Source organism: Podarcis filfolensis (genome assembly GCF_964270895.1).
Source record: "Podarcis filfolensis genome assembly, chromosome: 16".
NCBI lineage: Eukaryota > Metazoa > Chordata > Lepidosauria > Squamata > Lacertidae > Podarcis > Podarcis filfolensis.
The window spans coordinates 11,605,746-11,628,233 of NC_139620.1; the positions used below are offsets into that span (position 1 = coordinate 11,605,746).

At 49.0% G+C, this 22,488-nt stretch overlaps 1 protein-coding gene across 6 annotated transcripts; it reads right to left on the reverse strand.

Annotated features, from left to right (window-relative positions):
• Positions 1 to 1,488: 1,488 nt before the first annotated feature.
• Positions 1,489 to 21,381, reverse strand: KCNK4 (potassium two pore domain channel subfamily K member 4). Of its 6 annotated transcripts, none has more exons than XM_083591179.1 (9): positions 21,142 to 21,290; positions 18,791 to 18,927; positions 17,711 to 17,862; positions 14,596 to 14,912; positions 12,676 to 12,796; positions 9,106 to 9,266; positions 8,053 to 8,239; positions 7,430 to 7,569; positions 1,489 to 3,697 (listed from the first exon to the last, which is right to left on the reverse strand). In XM_083591179.1, exons 2-9 carry the CDS (start codon positions 18,880 to 18,882, stop codon positions 3,152 to 3,154), a joined length of 1,716 nt encoding a protein of 571 aa, XP_083447305.1. In that variant the 5' UTR covers positions 18,883 to 18,927; positions 21,142 to 21,290; the 3' UTR covers positions 1,489 to 3,151. The 6 variants fall into 6 exon arrangements, with proteins under 6 accessions (XP_083447305.1, XP_083447304.1, XP_083447309.1 ...); XM_083591178.1 differs by lacking the exon at positions 21,142 to 21,290 and adding an exon at positions 20,759 to 21,126; XM_083591183.1 differs by lacking the exons at positions 17,711 to 17,862; positions 18,791 to 18,927; positions 21,142 to 21,290 and adding an exon at positions 21,311 to 21,381.
• Positions 21,382 to 22,488: the final 1,107 nt, after the last annotated feature.

Sequence of the window (22,488 nt, forward strand, 5' to 3'; positions counted from 1 at the left end):
TAATGCTATATTTCCAATGGAAACAGGATGAGGCAATTGTACTTCCTGTCCTACCCACCACAACTGTGCCCATCAATACAAAAATTATTATTTCTCAGTTCCCTTTCATAAAGCGTTCTTTGCTCTCTCTCCTGCCGCCTGTAATGCCTGGCTGGCATCCCAGCTGTTGGGTTTTTTTTGGGTTTTTTGCATTACCTGGAAATTTCACTTAATCACCATCCTCCTTCCCTTTCCCACCCTTTTTGCAGATCATTAGAAAATGTATTAAATAGAACACGTGGCCCATTATACGCCCTTAGGGAATTCAGTTATTTCTTTCTCTCAGCTACTTTTTGAGTCATCTCCCTCAACCAGCCTGAACTTGAAAATAAAAGAGGAGTCTGCTCACCAGAAATACACAAGAACGTTTTAAGTGTTGTGTAAAGTGCATTATGGGACGCGGGTGGCGCTGTGGGTTAAATCACAGAGCCTAGGACTTGCCGATCAGAAGGTCGGCGGTTCGAATCCCCACAACGGGGTGAGCTCCCGTTGCTCAGTCCCTGCTCCTGCCAACCTAGCAGTTCGAAAGCACGTCAAAGTGCAAGTAGATAAATAGGTATCACTCCGGCAGGAAGGTAAACGGCGTTTCCGTGCGCTGCTCTGGTTTGCCAGAAGCGGCTTAGTCATGCTGCCCACATGACCTGGAAGCTATGCGCCGGCTCCCTCGGCCAATAAAGTGAGATGAGCGCCGCAACCCCAGAGTCGGCCACGACTGGACCTAGTAGTCAGGGGTCCCTTTACCTTTTAAAGTGCATTATACAAATGTGACACTAGCTGGCGATGGTGAGCTATGGCAAATTCAATATATTTTTTCAAACCTTTTTTAAAAAAGCATTTTCACAATGTTTTTTTTAATATGTGCCTAGATTCCATCAAGGCCTCAGATTCCTATACCTTATCATAAATGGTCAGGCGGCATTGCGGCCTGGCCATGGCCTTGTCACCAATCTAGAGGCTGCCTGGGGAGGACTGCATGCCTGCCTGTGGATTGGCCAGTGGCAGGCAGGCCTGGGAATAGGAATTCCCCAGGGTGTGGGACCAACTGGCTGATGAGCATCACTTCGGTCTGCCCCTGGGGCTGGGGGAATTGAGGCCGGCCCAGCACTAACCCCCAAATAGCAACAGCCTGGAAGCGCTATCAGTTATATAAGGCCAGTTGGAGCAAATGCAAACTTTCTTACTACAAACTTTCCCTCTTTCTTACATTCCACCTAGGGAAGCTTTTTGGCCCAGTGGACCAGATCTGTCTCCCCTCACTACGCAGGCCAACTTAGACAGGTGGGTGTAGGCCTGGTGTTACCTGGTGACATCAGCTGATTGACATACAGGTATGGTTTAGTTGGCCAAGACGGACCCACAGGACAGAGGTTCCCCACCACTGCTGTAATTTAACACGGAGACGTGTCTCTTTGTGATTAATACAAACAAACAACACAGACACACAAATGCTTATCGTGTAGTTTTGGTTTTAATTTCTGGAAGACCAGACCAATAAATAAATAAATAAATAAATAAATAAATAAAATGCTTCCAATATACAGAGTCAAGAACAGGCACATTTGTGAAGTGAAAGATGGAAGACGGGGAGAGATGAGGGTAGCCTCCTCCCACACTCTCTTCTCTATAGCTTGGGGTGGCTGCAGAGCCTTGCCCCATGTAACCAAACAGCCCTTGGAGGAAGCCCAACCAAGAGGGAGCTCCCATAGGGTTCACACACTCCCAAATCTTACTATACCTCTCCAACATTACTGGATTGCAGGGAGGGTTGGATAGGGACTCCCCCAATGCAGTTGTTAGCATATTTTAGGCAATCACACCCCACAACAACCTTCCCAGACACCCCATGGTAGGGATAGGCAAATCTGTCAATTCTTGCTTCCCTCAGTTTCTTATTTTTTCCAATCTTAAGTTCAGTTATTCACATTTTTACATCCATTTGCAACTGCTTTAAAAAAAGAAAGAAAAAAGTCTTCATGACAACTCACTGGCATTTGAGTGTGAATTTCTCCTAACAGACACATTTTTACAAAGCAGTTTTCTCCAAACAAAATGCATTTTTTGCAATTTATTTTCAGCACTATAAGCATTTTCGCACATACTTTACCCCAAATTATGCATTTTTCTACACATTACTTGGCTGGAGGACTGCAGCGTAAAACACAGAGGAGTGTGAATCTCCAAAGAGGGTTGTGTTTTTTAAGTTTCAGGAAGTTCCAGTTTGGCAGGTTGGCCTCTAAATGTGAACTTAACAAAATTTATCCTCTGTCCCTACACCAAAGCAGGGGAGGAAAGGTGCATAAGTTTGTGACAAACTTTCAGCAAGTGTACAGGTGCAATACTATCATGGGTTCCCCACCCCACCCCCATCCTGGGAATTGTAGTTTGTCCAGGACACTGAGGCTTCTCAATCATGGCGACATCTGTTCAGACATCTACTCTGTTCAAAGCCCAATGCTAACATAATTTCCTGGGGGAAAGGGAACAACAGCTATGAAACTCATTCACACTTTGTGTGGCTATTCGCCTAATCTGACTCACAAGGCAGGAGGAGTTTTGTGCGTGTGTGCTTGGGGACAGAGATGACCAGGAGAGCATGCAACAGGAAGTAGCCCTGGTGCTTGGAGCCAGAGTGGATGGGAGAGATCCTGACCTGTCCACCCACTCACAAGGTGCAGTTCTGGAAGATTAAAGGAGGACAACCATAACAGGCACACAGGTTGAGATGAGGCTTCCAGTGATGCTTGGGGAACAGGAGTATAATCCTGCTGCCAGGAGGAAGGCTGAGTAGGGGAGCACCATGCGGAGAGGAGAGCGGTGATGCCAGGTTTTGTCCCACTGGAAGCAAGAGACTGTGTTGGCACAGCAAAGAGGGTGGCGTTCCTAGTGTCTATGGAAACGGGGACAGAGCCCAGTTGGCAGCATAGAATGGGATACCGCAGTGCAGAGGGTTTGTGCCAGGGCACACAAAAAGGCGGGCACTTAGCACCTCACGGAAACAAAAGCCGAGACGCTTTGGGTTTCACTCTGCTGGGCACAGGAGGAGAGGAACAAAGAGAACTGCACCAATAGGTCGGAAACTTGCTCCAAGACAGGCTTTGGCCTAGCCCTAGCCTTAGACAGGTTCACCTTTGTCCTGGGTCAGGCTCAGCAGGACCATGGGCAATCCTGGCGGCTGGCCCGTGTTGGCACGGTGCCGTGCCCGAGGGCGCATGCGGCGGGGCAACCTGGCAGAAGGCGGCCCTCCATCGCTCAGCGCATCTGAACTCTCGTCAATGAAGGCCAGGTTTTCACCCGCGTAGTCTATAGGCCGCAGCTGGGCCACACGCTGTGCAGTACCTGGAGATGGGCGCGGGGATGGTGGTGGTGGTGGCAGCAGCGGGGGTGGTAAAGGTGGCAGCTGTGGTGGCAATTGCTGCTGCGGTGGCAATTGCTGCTGCGGTGGCAATTGCTGCTGTGGTGGCAATTGCTGCGGTGGAAGTAGCAGTGGCGGCAATATCTCTTGGCTGTCCCCCTGCTGCAACATGGCCGAAGGCGACAGCGGCTTCCCTTTCAAGGTGCCCACTCTGTGCAGCTTGTCTGGAAACGCCATGTTTGGGACACGGAGCTGGGAGGCCACGTTGCCCGTCCAGGAGGCAGCATGTGCAGTCAAGTCTCCCATCTGTAGGGAAATAGCAAGGGGGAGATGTAGTTATGACAGAAAATTCCTAAATCCATATTGGGGGAATGCCTTTTATTCAGTCAAGCAGAAGGTCAGAAAGTAGAAAGGTGGGGAGAAAACCCCATTAGATGCCACTTAGGAATATGTAAGAACTTCTATGCTAAAAGATCTATCTAGTATAGCATGTTATTTCCCTTAATGCAATATCCCCTAATGCAAGACATTTCACGTTACTGTCGTGGATATATTCATTTTTATGCACACATTTTTATATACATTTTTGTAAATGCTGGTTGGAGAGCTGCATAGCTAATTTCGGATAAATGCAAATTCTAAAGGACTATGAGGGATATAGGAACACAGGGTTCTGTCTTATACTGAGTCACACCAATAGCTTAGTATTGTATACCTTCCAACATGACTCAGATGAAAATAGGGACATTTCTCATTCCCCCTGCAACTGATCCTCCTCAACCCTCCCTTTGTGTGTGTGTGTGTGTCCACAGCAGAGCATTTCATATCAGAAGGGGGAGTGCCGCCACCGCCACACCAACGGGACCCAGCACACACGCCCTCCACCATCCTGAGAAAACCCTTAATCCTGGTTTTTTAAAATTTTTATTCTTTAGCAGATTTATAAACAGGGAAACACACATCAATAAATAAATTTTGGGAAATGGCAAGATTAGATGCGGATGCACAAAGCATTTTTTTTTTTTATAAAATCAAGACTCCTTGTGCTCTGCTCGGCTCCCCCTTTCTTCCCACCGAGGGCAGCCCTGCCCCCTGCCTGCCCCTCAGAGCTGGCACATCACAAGGGGCTTGGTGACTGCAGCCTCTCCTACTCCTTGCCCAAGGGAGGAGGCCAGCAGTGGCAGCCATGGAGAGGCAATGGGATGCCACCGCCATCTCTTGGGACAAGTGCTGGCTCATCCTCTCCCCCGAGCTAGGCAGTGGTGCCGCTGGCAAAGGAAATAGGGACATTCCAGGATCAAATTAGAAGCTGGGATGGCTTTTGTAATTCCAGGACTGTCCCTGGAAAATAAGGACACTTAGAGGGTATGGTATTGTCTACATCAAGTGTGGGGAACCTTTGGCTCTCCAGATGTTGCTGAACTACAATTCCCAGAAGCCCCACTACGCCTGGTCAATGGCTAGTTGCAATTCAGCAACAGCTGGTGGGCCCAAGGTTCCCCACACCTGATGTACACTGACTGGCTGTGGAGCTACAGGATTTCAGATCAGGAGTCTCTCTCCGGCCTATCTGGAGCTGTCGAGGATTGAACCCACGACCTTCTCCATTGAAGGCAAGTGCTCGACTCCTGAGCTGCAAGGATCCTTGTGTTTTGGTTCTCAGTACTTGACTCCTAGTGCTTGAATCTCTCCTGCAAAATATTTATGCTCCAGAAACTTTCAGCGGTTGTTTTCTTCCAGCTGATTTTCACGTCTACCCCTCTGAGGCTGCATGAGGAATTATTTCTTTCTGTTTGCCCTCAGCTGGCTGCTGACATGCCTATCTTGTGTGATGCCCTGCTACACCCACTGCATCCCTGTTGAGGCAGTTCTTTCTCACACCCATGCCCAACAAAGCCAGCCACAACTTGGGTAAGGTAGGAAATTATGCTGAGCAGCAGTTAAGGGGCTACTGCATTCCCTGCCTTGCAAACTGCTTCACCACCAAATAAAACTGAGACCCGCTGCAAACATGTACCGTATTTTTTGCTCTATAAGACTCACCTTTTCCCTCCTAAAAAGTAAGGGGAAATGTGTGTGCGTCTTATGGAGTGAATGCAGGCTGCGCAGCTATCCCAGAAGCCAGAACAGCAAGAGGGATTACTGCTTTCACTGCGCAGCGATCCCTCTTGCTGTTCTGGCTTCTGAGATTCAGAATATTTTTTTCTTGTTTTCCTCCTCCAAAAACTAGGTGCATCTTATGGTCTGGTGCGTCTTATAGAGCGAAAAATACGGTGCGTACTTCTCCTTGACCACCCCCTACTTCCCTTCACTGTGCCTGGTCCTGTTTCCAGGCGGGTGGGTGCAAAATGCCACCGATCATTTCCAGCTGTTTTTATTGCCTTTCTTCTGAACGCCAGGGTCAGCGAGAAAGAAATGGCTTTCAATTAGGCAAGCCGCTTAATGAGTTTATGTGCAAAATTGATGCCATCTGCTTTTTTAATTGGCAAAAGGGGAAATGCTTCAAAACTCGGAGGCTGCAGATTCTCGCCTTCACTTTGAGTTATAATAGAGCACCCCCAGCGCAAGGAACGTTGTGTGTGTTGGGGGGTGGGGATGAGGAACACTGTAGGAACAAGGCCCCCAACTTTTTGTTTATTTGTTTGCTTGCTTGCTAGCTGTTAACAGTGGCTTGATCTGCAGACTTCTACCTTCACACTTCCTAGACGCCTTGCTCAAGTTACAATTTGAAGGGCAATAGAGAAGGCCAGGTTCACTCCAGACGAAACACAGGCTGCAAACTAGGAGCATGGGACTTTTTTCAGCTCAAGGGCCACATTCCCTTCTGGGCAACCTTCTAGGGGCCACATGCCACATGCTGGGGTGAGTGGCGCCAGAAGCCAAAATGAGTCATGGATGTAAATTTTGCTTTGCTCTACCTTCCACGCACATTAAACATCCATCTCTTTCCTTGAGCAAGGCAACTAAGAGGCATGAACAGAGTTTAAGGAAACATCCCAGCCAGGCAAAAACCCCAAAGGAGGATGAGTCCCAAAGGCCAGATAGAAAAGGCTGGAGGGCCACATTAGATCCCCAGACCTGAGGTTCCTAACCCTAAAATAAACCTTGGTTGCTGCTCAGGAGTTGGCCTGGACTGGAGAGAGACAAATCATGAGGCTAGATTCAGACAACAACCCTGGCTTAGCTCACAATAGCACAGCAGGAGGAGAACCAGGGTAGGAGAGGAGCACAGCAGTCAGGATATCCTCTCCAGTGTGGAACCATGCTAGGCCACGGTTTGGGTTAGTCTTCTGTACAAACTGGGCCAATACTGGTCTATACGAACAAACAGCCTTTGACCTAAGATCTAAGGTAGCTTCTAATGTATGCGTCAGAGGTTACACCATTGGCTTTTGGGAATTGTGGACTTAACAAGAGAACCTGGAGGTGAAGAGGGAAGGTGTGTCAGAAGGAAAATGAATGGATATTGATTTGTATATATTAGTAACTTTGTATTAATGTAACCTTTTTACAAGTAGTGGTGTGTTTTTGTAATATTTTGTTTGTTGTCTGTTGTTGCTTCCATTTTTTGTACACTGCTTAAAGATATTTCTAATATATTAAGCAGTATAGAAATTAAATAATCAGTCAGTCAGTCAGTCATCACCACACCACCATAACAGGGAAATACAGGGAGAAGGTAATAACAGGTACGGTTGCCAGACCTCCAGGTCTGACCTGAAGTCTCCAGGTTTGCCTGGCCTCCTCCAGGTTGCAGTTGGAGGGCTTGAAACTTCAGGTGAGCTAGAGTAATAATAATAATAATAATAATAATAATAATAATAGGAGGAGGAGGAGGAGGGTGTCCACTCTCATTCTCTTCCAACAAACCTCCATCTGCAGGTCCTGCCCTGTGACAGCACCAGGAACCTCTCCTAGGTCTTGAAATCTCAGGGTCTGGGATGCTCCTGACCTGGAAACCCTAATAATGGGGGTTGTGGAGGACATGGAGATGATACAATGGGCCTACCAAGTGCACTTGAAGCACAGTGTCCTCACCTCAGCCCTCGTGCGCCGGGACAACACCCTCAACCAGTTGCCAATCATAGTCAGGATGGAGGCAAAGTAGGCCAAGCCCAGCAGAATCCAGACCACCACCAATGGCTGGTACCACAGGTATTCTTCGCTTTTCGTATCACCTGGAAGGAGCAAAGTTTAAGGCAAGACAATTTGTAATGAGCACTCCCACCACCACCAAAACCAGTTACTCTTCACCTTAGTACAGAGGGAGGAAGAGAGAGGCGAGGAGGTGGTCCAAAGAGACTTGACTGAATCACCTTGCTGAAGCTAAGTTAAGATCATGTATGGTCAATGCCTGGATGAAAGGCTGTCAGGAAAACCCAACTAAGTTCTCAATTGGAATAGACCAGTAGGGTGGCATTTTCTACTAGTCTTAGGCCACTTTAAACAGCCCTGGCTTCCCTCAAATAATTCTGGGAAATGATAGTTTTTTACAGGCACTGAGAGGAGACCCTTATTCCCCTCACAGAACTTCAGTTCCCAGAGTTCCCTGGGAAGAGGGGTTGATTGTGCTCCGGGAACCACTCAGGGTCAGAAAGGGGAATCCCAATGCACCCCACCCCACCGGGCTCACCCCCTTCATTTCGCCCCACAACACTCACCTGCCACATAGTCGCCAAATCCAATGGTGGTCAGCGTGACGACCACAAAGTAGACGCTCTCTAAAAGGGTCCATCCTTCCACCCTCTGGAAGATGATGGTCGGCAGGGAGACGAAGAGGAGGCAGCCAATGAGGATGAAGAGCAAGGCCGAGAGGACCCTCACAATGGTAGCACTGACCTGCCACTTCTGCAGGGAACAGGATGGAAGAGAGGTCAATGTTGAAAAAGCCAACAGCTGATCCAAGAGCCACCAACTCCTATAAGTGCATTTCTTTCAAACGGCCTGTCTAGACTACAGACTGCCAATATGCTGCCCTGCAAACACACAGGGGGCATTCTTGGTGCCCACAAGGTACCCTTCTCCCTGATGAAATTGGGGAAGGCAAGCATTATACTGCAATCAACAAAACAGGCTGTGGTGTGTGTGTGTGTGTGTGTGTGTGTGTGTGTGTGAAATGCCCATAACTGTTTCTCCAGTTTGCAGATGTGCCCAAACAGGACTCAAAAAAAGCTGGCGGGAAGTTCACAGAAGGGCACTGGCGCCAGCAAAACAGGACTTTGCAAGCAGACGACCTGAGTCCTGCACAGTAGAATGAGCAGGTAAAGGTAAAGGGACCCCTGACCATTAGGTCCAGTCGTGACTGACTCTGGGGTTGCAGCGCTCATCTTGCTTTATTGGCCGAGGGAGCTGGCGTACAGCTTCTGGGTCATGTGGCCAGCAGGACTAAGCCGCTTCTGGCGAACCAGAGCAGTGCACGGAAACGCCGTTTACCTTCCTGCCGGAGCAGTACCTATTTATCTATTTGCACTTTGACGTGCTTTCGAACTGCTAGGTGAGCAGGAGCAGGGACCGAGCAACGGGAGCTCACCCCGTCACTGGGATTCGAACCACCAACCTTCTGATCAGCAAGCCCTAGGTTCTGTGGTTTAACCCACAGCGCCACCCGCAAGAATAAGCAGGAGGTCCCTGAAAATAAAGGTAGGCAGAGAAATGTACAAGTGGTGTTGGAAAGGCTGGAGAGAAGCTGCCTTCCAGGCGAGGGTTTTGCTCACCAAGAATATGTCCTCCACTTTGCCAATGGCTTTCCGGAGAGACGATCCCAAATGGTCCCCGACTCCTGCCAGCAGCATGCCAAAGAGAGGAATCCCCACGAGGGCATAGAAGATACAGAAAAGCCGGCCAGGGTCAGTCTTGGGGGAGATGTTCCCAAACCCTGTTAGGGCAGGAGAAGAGAGAGAGGCAGAGAGAGAGAGTCAGCAGAAAAGAGAAAGTGCTCCTCGATATTGATCCAGATTCTGTTCTAACGCTCTGGCTCAGCCTACTCCAACCAGGCACCCTCCAAATGTTTTGGACTACAGTTGCCATCAACCCCACGTAACAAAGCTGCTATAGGCACATGGTCTTATTGTACTTATTTTCTCATTGTGAATTAGGTTCTTGGCTTTTTTAAAAGCAAGTTTCTAGTCTTTACGACTGCGAAAACAGCCCTGAAAGTATGTGGGCCACTGAAAACACATATGCTTAAAAAGGCAATTTTTATATTTGGATATTAATTCTGTTTTTGGTTTTTAAAAAGCAAGTTTGTAGTCCTCAAGGTTGTGAAAACAAGCCTGAATGTGTGTGTGTGCAATGTCTTAAAAATACCTTTCCTTGCTTTTACATCTGGATGTTTTATTAATTCTGACGGCTGTTCTGAAACTGTCGTCGTGGTTTGGGATATTTTTTTCTGCTAATACTTTGAGTACTGCAGATTTGACTGAACTGTGGATTGTTTTATATTATTATTACTGGTTTTTGTTAGCTGCTTATAATTTCTTCTGGAAGATGGACAGGATATGTTTTTTTAAAGAAGTACATACACAGCAAACAAACAAAACTGAGGGGTTTCCCCCCCACAGCCAATGAATCCAATTGGCAGCAGATTCAGGGCAGAAAAAAGAAAATACACCTGTTCCAAAACATACCACTAACTTATGGAATTCACTGCCATAAGCTTAGACAGATTTCAAAGGGGGTTAGACAAATTCACGGAGGTGATTGTTTAGCCATGAAAAAAGAAACAGAGCTTCTCAGTTCAAAAGCAGTCTACCTCTTGCCAGGCAGCAAGAACAAGAAGAGAACCAATGCACTCCTGTCCTGTTTGGGGGGCTTCCCACAGGCATCTAGTTGGCCACGGTGAGAACAGGGTGTTGGACTAGATGGGTCTTGCATCCTTAATACTCTGTGGGGTAAGAAAGATGCACTCTTCATATTCTCAGAAGAAACCTTTGCTTCTTTACTCTTACCCTTCTCATTGTTCCAGGGACGAGGCCTGGCTCAAAACAAAATGTTGCACAAGGATGTATGCACACAAAATCCAACCCCCTTGTTCCATTTCTGCTTCCTTAATTTTTGGAGAAGTGCCTGGATCAGCCTCTGTCCCAATCCTGCAGACTCCAGCAAAAATAAGCAAAGCCTCTTAGCTTCTTTGCTCAGCCCCGGGTTGTAAATCCTTTGTGTGGCTCCCTGGCACTGTCTTGAAGCTGCAGCCAGCTGGCTGCATTGATCACCCTGATATACCCACTCCTAGGTCAGTTATGCAGGAGGCAGCTATACACACAGCCAGACCAGGGGTCCATCTAACTCAGGCACGTCCAACTCCCAATCTCCTCACAGTATAAACAGACTGGCTGTGGGGCTCGAACTCATGGCCCTGGTCTGCATGCTGTACCAACTGAGCTATCTCAGATAACCAACAACACCTGGAAAGTCCACAGGTTCCACCTTCCCACTTTACACCTTGGTAAGCACATTACCTGCCAACCTAGCAGTTCGAAAGCACGCCAAAGTGCAAGTAGATAAATAGGTACCACTCCGGCGGGAAGGTAAACGGCATTTCCGTGCGCTGCTCTGGTTCGCCAGAAGCGGCTTCGTCATGCTGGCCACATGACCCGGAAGCTGTACGCCGGCTCCCTCGGCCAATAAAGCGAGATGAGTGCCACAACCCCAGAGTTGGCCACGGCTGGACCTAATGGTCAGGGGTCCCTTTACCTTTACCTAAGTACATTTAACATGTGATCCCTGATTGGTTGGGACATGTGGCTAGCATGGGGAACCTGTGGCCCTCCAGATGTTGGGCTACGACTTCTGTCTCTGCGAGAGATTTGCAAAACACTCTGAGGGCAAAATAACACTTGGATCCATGCTGAGCCAGGTGCCACAATTGGTTCAGGCTCCTTGAAGGGCCCCGGACCATTCATGAATTATACCTTGTGGGGTCAGCTTCAGTTGTTGCAACCTGAGGAGGTGGACCGGGTGATTATGGCCATGAGGCCAACAGCATCCCTACCCATAATGACTGCCAAATCTAGCAGGAGGGTATTGATTGGATAGATTCAATGGATAAGGCAATGCTGCGCCACTGGAAGCAGTTACGGTATGCTTTCTGCCTTGAAAGAGGCAGTGGTGAGGCTCCTCCTAAAGAGGTCCTCCCTAGATGCAGATATTTTGGAAAACTATATTACAGTGGTACCTCGGGTTAAGAACTTAATTTGTTCTGGAGGTCTGTTCTTAACCTGAAACTGTTCTTAACCTGAGGTACCACTTTAGCTTATGGAGCCTCCCGCTGCTGCTGCTCCGCTGGCATGCAATTTCTGTTCTCATCCTGAGGTAAAGTTCTTAACCCGAGGTACTATTTCTGGGTTAGCAGAGTCTGTAACCTGAAGCATCTGTAACCTGAAGTGTCTGTAACCCGAGGTACCACTGTACTTTCCTGGGCAAGGTGGTTGGGGGTGGCAAAGGTAAAAAAGGTAAAGGACCCCTGGACGGTTTGAGTCCAGTCAAAGGCGACTAATGGGGTTGTGGCGCTCTTCTCGTTTTCAGGCCAAGGGAGCCAGCATTTATCCACAGACAGCTTTCTGGGTCATGTGGCCAGCATGACAAAACTGCTACTGGCCCACCGGGACACTGTGACAGAAACCAGAGCGCACGGAAACGCCGTTTACCTTCCTGCCACAGCTGCGTGCTTTCGAACTGCTAGGTTGGCAGGAGCTGGGACAGAGCAACGGGAGCTCACTCCGTCGCACGGATTCGAACCAATCTTCCGATCGGCAAGCTCAAGAGGCTCGGTGGTTTAAACCACAGTGCCACCCGTGTTACCTTTGAGGGTGGTGGTGGCAAATCAGCAGCAGGTATGCCTAGATGAAACAGATTATCAAATCCAGGGCTCAATACCGGGCCATGGCCTGACCTATGGTGGGGCGCAGCAGCAGCACTACCACCATAGAGATAAATGGCAAAAACCTCTTTTTTAAAAAATAAGACATGGGTGTCTAAATGCATGCAGGTGGCTCCCAGAACTGGCAGGAGCTTTCGATAGTGTTTCAGACCTGACAATACCAGGGATTGAACCTGGGCCTTTTTGCATGCAAGGCCATAGCTGTCAACGTTTCCCGTTTTTTAAGGGAAATTCCCTTATTCTGAATAGGATTCCACACAAGAAAAGGGAAACGTTGACAGCTATGTGCAAGGCACGTGCTCCAAACACTGCGCCACAGCCCTTGCCAGGCTTCTCTGTAGCAAAGCAAGGAAGACAGCCCCCCCTTCCCTCTGTCTCCTCCCTCCTCCCCATCAGACCCAGATACCGATGGTGGTGATCACGGTGCCAGCGAAGAAGAAAGCGCTGCCCATATCCCAGTGTGAGCTGTTGGCGTTTGTGCTGTTGATGGCAGGCTCCACTCCGACACCCATGGCATCGCCCACTTGCTGAGAGGAAGGGCACAGGAAAAGGTTAGGATCAAGCCAGTGAGGGCCCAGCATCCCAGCACAGCCGTAACCCCAGAGCACTGAGCCAGGCCCCTTCACCCACATGGAAGCAGCCTTATACAGAGTCAGGTCACTGATCCATCTAGCTCAGTACTGCCTACACTGGCTGGCAGTGGCTCCTCAGGGTTTCGGGCAGAGTACATTCGCAGGCCTACCTGGAGACACCACCAGAGATTGAACCCAGGGGTTTTTATTTTTATTTGCATGCAAGGCAGAAGCACTGAGCTACTGCCAGGAGCAAGCCAGCAGCAAATCAAACGGAGTAGGCAAAGTTAACTCTTTATTAGAAAGAAAAAACAGGATCTGCACAGCAGTGCTAGGCCTAATGAACTCATCCTGGTAAATATTGCCCCTAAAGAGGCAGTTGTGGAGACAGAAGGGGTCCTCGCCTTCCCACAGCTCCCTACGTCTCCCTTCCTCTCCTGGGTTTTCCCCAAGCAATTTGAGACTGCGCCTGTGTGTCTACCTCTGCTCCTCCCACTTCATGCCTCTCTGGATTCCAGAAGACCAGCAGGGAGGGGAGCATGTCACAGCAGGAGCGGGAGACCCCTATGCCTCTTCAGCAGCCAAAATCATCTCTGCCTCTCGACCTGCCTCATCCCACTCTCCTGCTTCCGATTTTGAGCAGTTCTCTGTCACAGACTCTCACCTCACTAAGCCCCGTTACCCCTTCAGCTTCTGACATCGCCTCCTCCCATTCTGTTCCCTGTGACCACTTATCATCGTCCTACCACTAGGGCTGGGCAATATATCAAAATACAGTGGTACCTCGGGTTAAGAACTTAATTCGTTCTGGAGGTCTGTTCTTAACCTGAAACTGTTCTTAACCTGAAGAACCACTTTAGCTAATGGGGCCTCCTGCTGCTGCCGTTGCTGCACGATTTCTGTTCTCATCCTGAAGCAAAGTTCTTAACCCGAGGTAATATTTCTGGGTGAGCGAAGTATGTAACCTGAAGCGTATGTAACCCAAGGTACCACTGTATCGTTCAAAACCGGTTTGGTATTCCATATTGTGATATTGGTTACACCATTTCAACCTGGCAGTATATCGCAAATCATAGTGTGTGTGTGTGTGTGTGTGTGTGATACAGTCAAACCTCGGTTCCCGAACGCCTCTGTTGTCGTACATTTCGGTTCCTGAATGCCGAAAACCTGGAAGTAAATGTTCCGGTTTTCGAATGTTTTTCAGAACCCGAATGTCTGACGTGGGTCCCGCTTGAATGCAAGAAGCTCTTGCAGCCAATCAGAAGCTGCGCCTCAGTTGTCGAACGTTTCGGAAATGGAACAGTCTTCCGGAACAGATTAAGTATGACGACCAAGGTTAGACTGCATAAAAACCACAATGTGGGGAAAACCGTGAAGCCGGCCATTGCTCCTCTTGATTCCTGCAGCCCCCATTAACTCTACCAGCTCAGCTCTCCCCTGCCTTCTTGCAGGGGGCAGAGAATCAAGTGCTGGCAAAAATCAGGACGCAGGAAAAACCGTGATGCCAGCTAATGCCTCTACATAGCTCCATCCTTATTTCAGACATTGTGATATATTGCTATATCGCAATATCTAGCTGGTGATATATCGCAATGTCGAAAACAAGGTATCGCCCAGCCCTACCCACCCACAACCCCCGGGCTCTGAGCCTTCTTCCCTTGGCGGTTTCCCAGCTGATTCCCCCCACCATTCCTCTGGGTCGTACCAGTCCCTGAGCCCTGTTCTCCTGCACCCCTTTGACCTCCAGTTCTCACCTGGATGAGGTCCTCGAGGTCCTCAGCGGCTACACATTGGTGTAGCTTTAAGAACTGCTCCAGGTAGGCTTGGATCTTCCCCTGCTGGTGGATCTCATAGGGCTGCTCCAGTTGGCGAAAGACGAAGGCACCTGTGACCAGGTAAATGAGGACCACGGAGAAGAGGGCCAAAACGGTGGTCCGGCGCATCACAGTGCTGCGCTCCTGCGGCCGTGGGCTCAAGATAGACTCTTTGGACGGGTAGCAGACTACGGGCATAGAGCCATGATGGTCGGGGGGGCAAATGGCGGGGGGTAAAGGCGGCGGCGGATAATTCACTGGGGGGGTGTATAAAAGAAGAAGAAGAAGACAGGGTGAGTCCACCTTGCTCTACCCCAAAATCCCCAGTCCACATCATGCCTTAGTCTCAGGATCGCCCCCTTGAGGACTGACAAAAAGGGCGTACTTCTTCACACTGTTAACCTCTGGAACCTCCTGCCACTAGCTAGGACAGCTTGCGGGAGGAAAGGAGGAGACAAGTCCATGGAATATGGGTCTGTTGCTAATCCCTAGAACTCTTAGTTGCTAGGCTGGACAGCTCTGAAAAGGAGACACATTCACAGAGGACGGGTCTGTTGTTAGCCTCTGGAACTCCCTGCCAGTAGTTTGAACCCCTTTTGGGAAAAGGAAGCGGTGACAAATTCAGCAGCAGGGAAACTGTGCTGCCGACTAATCACAAAGTGGGGAGGGGTCTTGGGGTCTAGTCGTCGCCCCCTGCTGCTCAAGGCAGGATCTGCGATGCAGGATGCGGCGACAGCATCCCTGACCAGATGGTCATCCAGCTTCTGCATTGATAGCGCCCCCAGTGGTGGCTGGTGCCCACCAAGCCAGACTTGATCCCCTGGGAACTGTAGTTTGTTAAGGATGCTGAGAAAGATAGTTCTGTGAGGAATAAGCTACAGTTCCTGCGATTCTTTTTGTTGGGGGGGGCGGGTTTTACTTTACATATGCTTTAAATTTATGATGTGCAAAACCACCTGCTTCCAAAACCACCGGAAGCAGGAAACATGGAATTGTAGAGTTGCAAGAGACACTGAGGATCATCTAGTTCAACCCACTGCAATGCAGGAATATGCAACTGTCCCATGTGGGGAATCGAACCTGCAACCTTGTTGTTATCAGCACCATGCTCTAACCAGCTGAGAGGCAGATCAGATGAGGACTATTGCCATCATGTCTTGCTGGGCGCATCTGGGTACAGAACACTCCATTAGACACAGCATTGGTCTGATCCAAGATGCCAGTGCTTAGAAAGGGAGAGCAGTTCCCTCTTTTCTCCTGTCCCCCAATACAGGCAGGATTTAAAACACATTCTTTCACCCAAAGATTCATGTGAGCCGTATTTTACCCCTCTCAGAACTAAAATTCCCAGCACCCTTAACAAACTACAGTTCCCAAGATTCTTTGGGGGAAGCCATGTGCTTTAACTGTATGGTGCGTGCACAGCCTAAGTCTAATATCTTCCCACCCCTTTAAAGGAGCAGAAACGTGATGTTTCTTAACCTTAAAAATATTGACCCAAACAACTTAGCATTGAGTAGTCTCATCAATAAACGTTACTCTGATTTAAAGAATACAGCAGGGGAACTGCGGCGTTTAAAAACAAGATTGTTCCTGGTCAGAGAACAAAACTTAAAAACTTCCCCCCCAAACTAAGCACAGACTCACCCTTATAATCAGTGTCGGATTTATGTATAAGCTAAACAAGCTATAGCTTAGGGCCCCACTCTCTTGGGGCCCCCAAATTTTTTTAAAGGAAAACAAAACCTGGGTGTACATTTCCAAAATATAAGATAAAATAAAACCTACATACAGCAACAGCGTTTTGTGTTGTGTAGGTTCCTATTTGCTACGTGCAAATGGCTTTAGATACCTATTAGGTCCATAAATTACCATATAGCATATGTTTAACACAAAAAAACAGTGACAATTTGTTGCTGACAAAGGACAGCTGGACATATAAAGGGCCCCATTACCTTCAGTAGCTTAGGGCCTCATCAAACCTAAATCCGGCCCACTTATAATGGTTCCTTCCCTGGTTCTTCTAGATTAGGGGCTTGAGGTATCCCATAATCTCTTTGCTCAGCTTGTTTCCAGCACCTAGGCTGGGTGGAAGAGTAGAAAAGAAAGCACCCACTCTCCAACAATTCACCCCAGGCTATGCTACCCCACTCAGACTCCACACTTCCCACTTCTGTGTGTGCAGCTGACTGGGAAAGGTACGGTATGTTCCTGCCCCTCCTAAAATTTCCCAACGGAAGCAACCAATGTGCTGTACAGTATTTCAACTCTTCCTCTTCCCTTGCAATAAACCTTGATTTCAAACCTGGAGCAATAAAGTAACACCCCAAATATTGAGTGTTGCAGTCCTGTGTCACTTAACTTGGGAGTAAGTAAGCCACATAGAACCCAACAAAACTTAACTTCCGAGTGCACAGATAAAAAGCTTTGAGACTTTGGGAAATGTTAGGTTGCAGTTGTTGTTTTTTTAATGGCTGAGTGTAAGAACTGCAGAAGCTGACACTTCCTATTAATGCACACTCATTTTCTAGCTATATTGCAGATCTTAAGCTCTCCCCCCTCCCAAACGGCTGTTTGCAAAACTGCAAATCTTACTCCTGATCTATACATGGACACTGTATTAGTTAAGAGTTCTTAAAAAGGAGGAAAGAACGAAATATTGTATTCACAAAACATCAAAAGTCAGAGATCCCCCATCCTGCTTGTCTCATACCACCCCCCCTACCGGGTCCTGTACTGAGGTCCTCGTTCCCTCTCACTCATTGCTGCTACCCAAAGAAGGGTCAAAGATGGACCAGCAAAATCAGAAAATGCAGAGCTGGAACAGATCAGGGCAGCTCTCCCAAAACTTAGTGCATTTGCAAACTCAGCCCCAGGGATGAAGGTGTCTGCCAGGTTGGAGGACAGAGAGAGACTCCACCGATCTGTATCTGGGGCACATTTTCTTTCATAGTGGGGAAAATTTCACAGTGATGGGTGCAAGGGGTGGGGGAGCCCTATGATTTCTCCCCATTCTTCCCAGTGCCCTCCCCCCCCACCGGCATTATACACTCACCTTCAAGGCCACCGATTGTAGTCCTGACATGGTCACTACACAACTGGGTTGGTCCTTTTATTGCAGAGATTTGGGGGGGGGGTGTTTCTGTAGCAGCTGGTAGCCCTTCCCAGCACTGCGCTGAGGGTGATGTCTGCGGTGCAGTGGGCCCCCTGCCAACCCCCAAGATCCCAAGGATGGCTCCAATTAAACTGAAGACAATTCAATTATACGCTACCCTCTCTCCAAGACCCAACTCCCCAGGCACATCCAACCAACCACAGATGGATGCAAAGTGCTTGTGTGGAGTTTGCCAGGGACAAGCACCTCCCCACACCTTTGGGGCAGCTCTCTGTTCCCCAGATCTACCTCTCCCATAATATATATTGGAATGGGGGGGTTGTCACTGAAACCAGGGGGAAGGCTGCTTGGTAAGGGCAGTGTACCGGCCACTAGTTGTCGATCAAAGAAACGGGATTATGTATTTCCAGAGGGGGCAGCAGAAAACAGACTCTCCACTGCCGTTCCTGGAAAAGAGGGATTTGTCCATCCTGCCCGAAGACGTGCTCTGTGCAATATGGAACTTGCTAGGGTAGGCCCACCCTTGGCACAGCGCCGTAGAATAGCAGAGCCACAGAATTGCAGAGTTGGAAGGGACCCCCAACCCCCTGTAATGCAGAAATCAGGGCTCAGACCCCAAACCCTGAGATTAAGAACCTTGTGCTCTGCCAATTGCATATCTTTGAGGCATATGGCCACAGGTGTTGCACTCCATTTTTCCTTCACACAACATTTATGCACCCACTGCTGATAACATAGAGCACCTCTGCTATACAGTGGTACCTCAGGTTAAGTACTTAATTTGTTCCAGAGGTCCGTTCTTAACTTGAAACTGTTCTTAACCTGAAGCACCACTTTAGCTAATGGGGCCTCCCGCTGCTGCGCGATTTCTGTTCTCCTCCTGAAGCAAAGTTCTTGACCCGATGTACTATTTCTGGGTTAGCGGAGTCTGTAACCTGAAGTGTATGTAACCTGAAGCGTATGTAACCCGAGGTACCACTGTACATCCCTTACTCCCATCTCACCATCGCTCTTACATACCTACTCCAGATATCGCTCATTTGCACCCATACAAAGCAGGAAGGGCGGCAGCTCAAGGGTAGAGCATCTGCCTTGCATGAAGAAGGTCCCATTTTCAGTCCCCAAAGTCCCCAGGCAAGGCCATAAAAGACCCCAGTCTGAAACATGGGAGAGAGATGCTGCCAGTCAGCTTAGAGAGTGCTGAACTCAATGGACCAGTGGTGACCAGGTTGTAGCCCATTAGGACTGGTAGGGTGGAAGACTGGGAGCTCAACAGCAGGTGGCGCCAGAGCCTACGATGAGCAGGCCCACTCCCTGCTTGGTTGGAAGTGAAGAGGGCAGGCAGGTGGGAGCCGATTGCAGGCTTAGGTTGATGTCTAGTTAAAATATGGAATCCCTTTCCATAAGCGATAATGATGGCCATCCACTTAAAAGATGATTAGGCAAACACATGAAGAACAATAAAACTATCAATGGCTACTGATGGGTATGTTCTCCTTCCACTGTCAAGAGGCAGTATGTGTCTCTGAATTCCCAGTTGTTGGGAATCACAGAAGAGGAGAGCTGCTGTTGTGCTCAGGCCCTGCTTGCAAGCTTGGCACTGGGGCATCTGTTTGGCCACTGTGAGAACAGGATGCTGGGCTAGATGGGCCTTTGGCCTGATCCAGCTGCCAGGCTCTTATTACGTCCTTATGAGTAACAGTGAGGGAAGGCACTTGGGTTTCCTGAAGGAATCTAGTTGGCCGCTGTGAGAACAGGATGCTGGACTCTACAGGCCCTTGGTTGTGTCCAAGTAAGTCCTACGCAGAGTAGCCCCGTTGAAATCAATGCCCACAACTAACTTAAACCCATTGATTCCAGAAGGCCTGCCCTGAGTAGGCCTTCATGGGATGCCACCACATTTCAGATGTAGATGTGTGTGGAAAGAAATCGGTGTCTACATGTATTCACAATCTCCATGCGTTGTTGTTTTTTAATCACTATATGGTGTTTCTCCTTTGCTCCCCTCTAGTTAGTTATTTATCCTCCCAAGGACTTGAAAGTGGCATGCATGGTTCTCCCACGCACACAACCTGCCCTTGAGGTAGGTTAGGTTCAGCGACTGAGGCTCTGTGTACCATACATGTAAAGCAACATGGCTTCCTCCCCCAAAGCATCCTGGGGACTGTAGTTTGCCCCTCACAGAGCGATCCTTCCCAGAACCCTGCAATTTATATCCCTGTACACTTCTGGCGTCAGGCATGCAACTATCTTTTAACATTTATTTTTAAAGCACTCGCACCCATGCACTTGTTGTCTCTCTCACACAAAATTCCCTCTTTTCACATCCTCTTTGCCAGTTTCAACACACATGCTCTGTGTGTGTGTGTGTGAGAGAGAGAGAGAGAGAGAGAGAGAGAGAGACAGCATGCATGTGCATTGATTATGCTTTCATTTCACAACATGCACACACACATATTTGTAGTGTCCCATCCCCACTGGTTTCTCCTTACATACACAAATCAGCCTTGCATGTAAACACACGTGCACTGATATACGTTCATCACCCTCCCCTGCTCATTTCTTTCTCTCTGTCTCTGTCTCTCTCTCTCTCTCTCACACACACACACGCTCACACCTGCCCTGCTTCAAGCACACAGCCTGTTTGTCTTGCACTCTCACTTTCCCCTAGTGTGTCCCTCCCACGCACACCTTTGCACTGCCCCAGACGCTGTTAAAGGTTCACTATTTCCGACACTTCCTCTCTCACACTCACACACTTGTGCTGCCCCCCCCCGGCGCTCCTTTTCCGCCTGTGTCTTTCTCACCCCCCAACCCCATCCCTGCTCCAAGCCCCCAACTTTGCTGACTCAGCCTATGTCAGCCGTGCGCTGCTGCTGCTGCCTCTCCCGCGCGCTCCCTCGCCACCCTGTTTCCACAAGGCACCCCTTTGGCATGTGGCTCCTCTTTCCCGGAAAAAAGAGGGGGGCGCAAGCATTGCATACGTACCTGGAAGCCGGCAGCCCCACGAAAAGCGACAGGACTTGCTCCCCAGTAAACAACATGCTTCGCAACGGCGGCGCCTCGCTCACACACACTTCCCCGCTGCCTCGCCCGCTGCCCAGCCTCTCGTTCTTTCTTTTTCCGCCTGCGCTGCTTTGCAAAAGCAGGAGAAACCACTCCAGCAGCACAAACCATCCCTGCTTCTGCTTACACACACACAGACACAGCTTCCAGACAATGCACTGGAGAGCAGCCTCCCCTCCCCACACGCCCCAGGCCTCCCTTTCCCTGCAAAGTGCTAGGGTGCAAGGATGCAAGGTGCCAGGGTGGGGTTGGGGGGTTCAGCGTTCAGCCCTGGGACCCGCCCGAGCATCCCTGCAGTTACTCACTCTCGCTCTCTGCAGCAGCAGCAACAGCAGCTCCTCCGCCTCCTCCCTTCCCGATGCTGAGGCTGCCGGCTTGCCCCGGGCAGGTGAAGCCTCCCCGCTCCACCCCACCGCCAGCCTGCCCCACCTTCACTCACAGCTCGCTTGCCCACTCACCCACCCACCCACCCACCTCCTCCGTGCCCAGGCGGTGCCACTCCGCCACCAGACAGATGGAGCCCCAGCGTAGCCCGGGGAGACGCAGGCGAGGTGCCGTGGGTGGGTGTTAACCCTTTGGGGGTGGGGGTGGGAAATGGAGCAGGGAGGGAGGGGGTGGTTTGGGGGCAGAGGTTTTCAGGAGGCGAGAGCTGGCTTGCCTTCCCTGGGGAAGCCAAGGTGTTCATTGCTACAGATTTATCACCAAGATAAACACACGCGTATTCGCAAAGCATTGCGAATAATTGAAAGTGGCAAATTCCAACACCCCCACCTCAAAACCATTTAGGGAATCAAATAGTTTGCTTTTTGGAGAAAAAGGTGGGAAAATCTTAATGGGGGGAAACATACACTTTTTTTATCAGCCCCCTTGGGATGCAGGGTGTCTCGATAGACATGCCACGCTATTTCTATCTTCTACAGGTTTTTATTTTTAATTGTATTGTTTTACCACTTGGGTGGTTGCTGCTCTGGGCTACTTTGGGAGGAAAGGCAGGATAGAAAATAAAATAAATGGGTGGCTTTTTTGCAGTGGTGGGGGGGGGAGAGAAAAAGAGGTTCAGGCACTCTTATCTTGACAAAAGTGCCAGCAAAGATTAAAAAAAAGTGACACCACAAGAAAGTAATTAATAATAATAGTAATATAACGATGTCTGCTAGCTTCCTTTTTATTTTGCATTGTCCAGATTTCTCCCATAGCGTTACATTTATTCTAGGTTTGCTGAATTGCTGCCTTTTGGAATTTACTGCTGGTTTTTTAACTTGATTTCTCTGCACCACCTGAGGGTATTTTGAGAACATGGGCATTTGTCGTAAGCTGCTTTGGGCACCATGGTGTGGAGGTGGTATATAAATGAGCTTAGTGACTCAATCCATCACTGGAAAAAACAACCCTGTGTTTTACATAGGGTGCAAAGGAGCATCCTTTGTGGAGACAGGCAAAGGGTGCTTGGTGATGGTATAGCCAGGTAATCTTTTGGGTGACTAAATGTGATGAACCTTTCTGAGTCTGCATCTGTAGTGGAGTCATTTTTAGATTTTAAAAAATTATTTATGTGCCTGCCCCACCCCCACCCCCGATCTCATTTGGGAAGAAGGGCAGGATATATATTAAAATATGGTTTTAATTACTACTACTAAACTTTCCTACCCTAA

Excerpts from the sequence above, each read along its gene's own strand:
- KCNK4 (XM_083591178.1), bottom strand. The coding sequence starts at position 20,947 with ATGGTTTGTGCTGCTGGAGTGGTTTCTCCTGCTTTTGCAAAGCAGCGC. Across the intron at positions 7,570-8,052 it reads ATTTGGCGACTATGTGGCAG|GTGATACGAAAAGCGAAGAA; the intron begins GTGAGTGTTGTG and ends TGCTCCTTCCAG. Across the intron at positions 3,698-7,429 it reads CCCGGCGCACGAGGGCTGAG|ATGGGAGACTTGACTGCACA; the intron begins GTGAGGACACTG and ends ATTTCCCTACAG.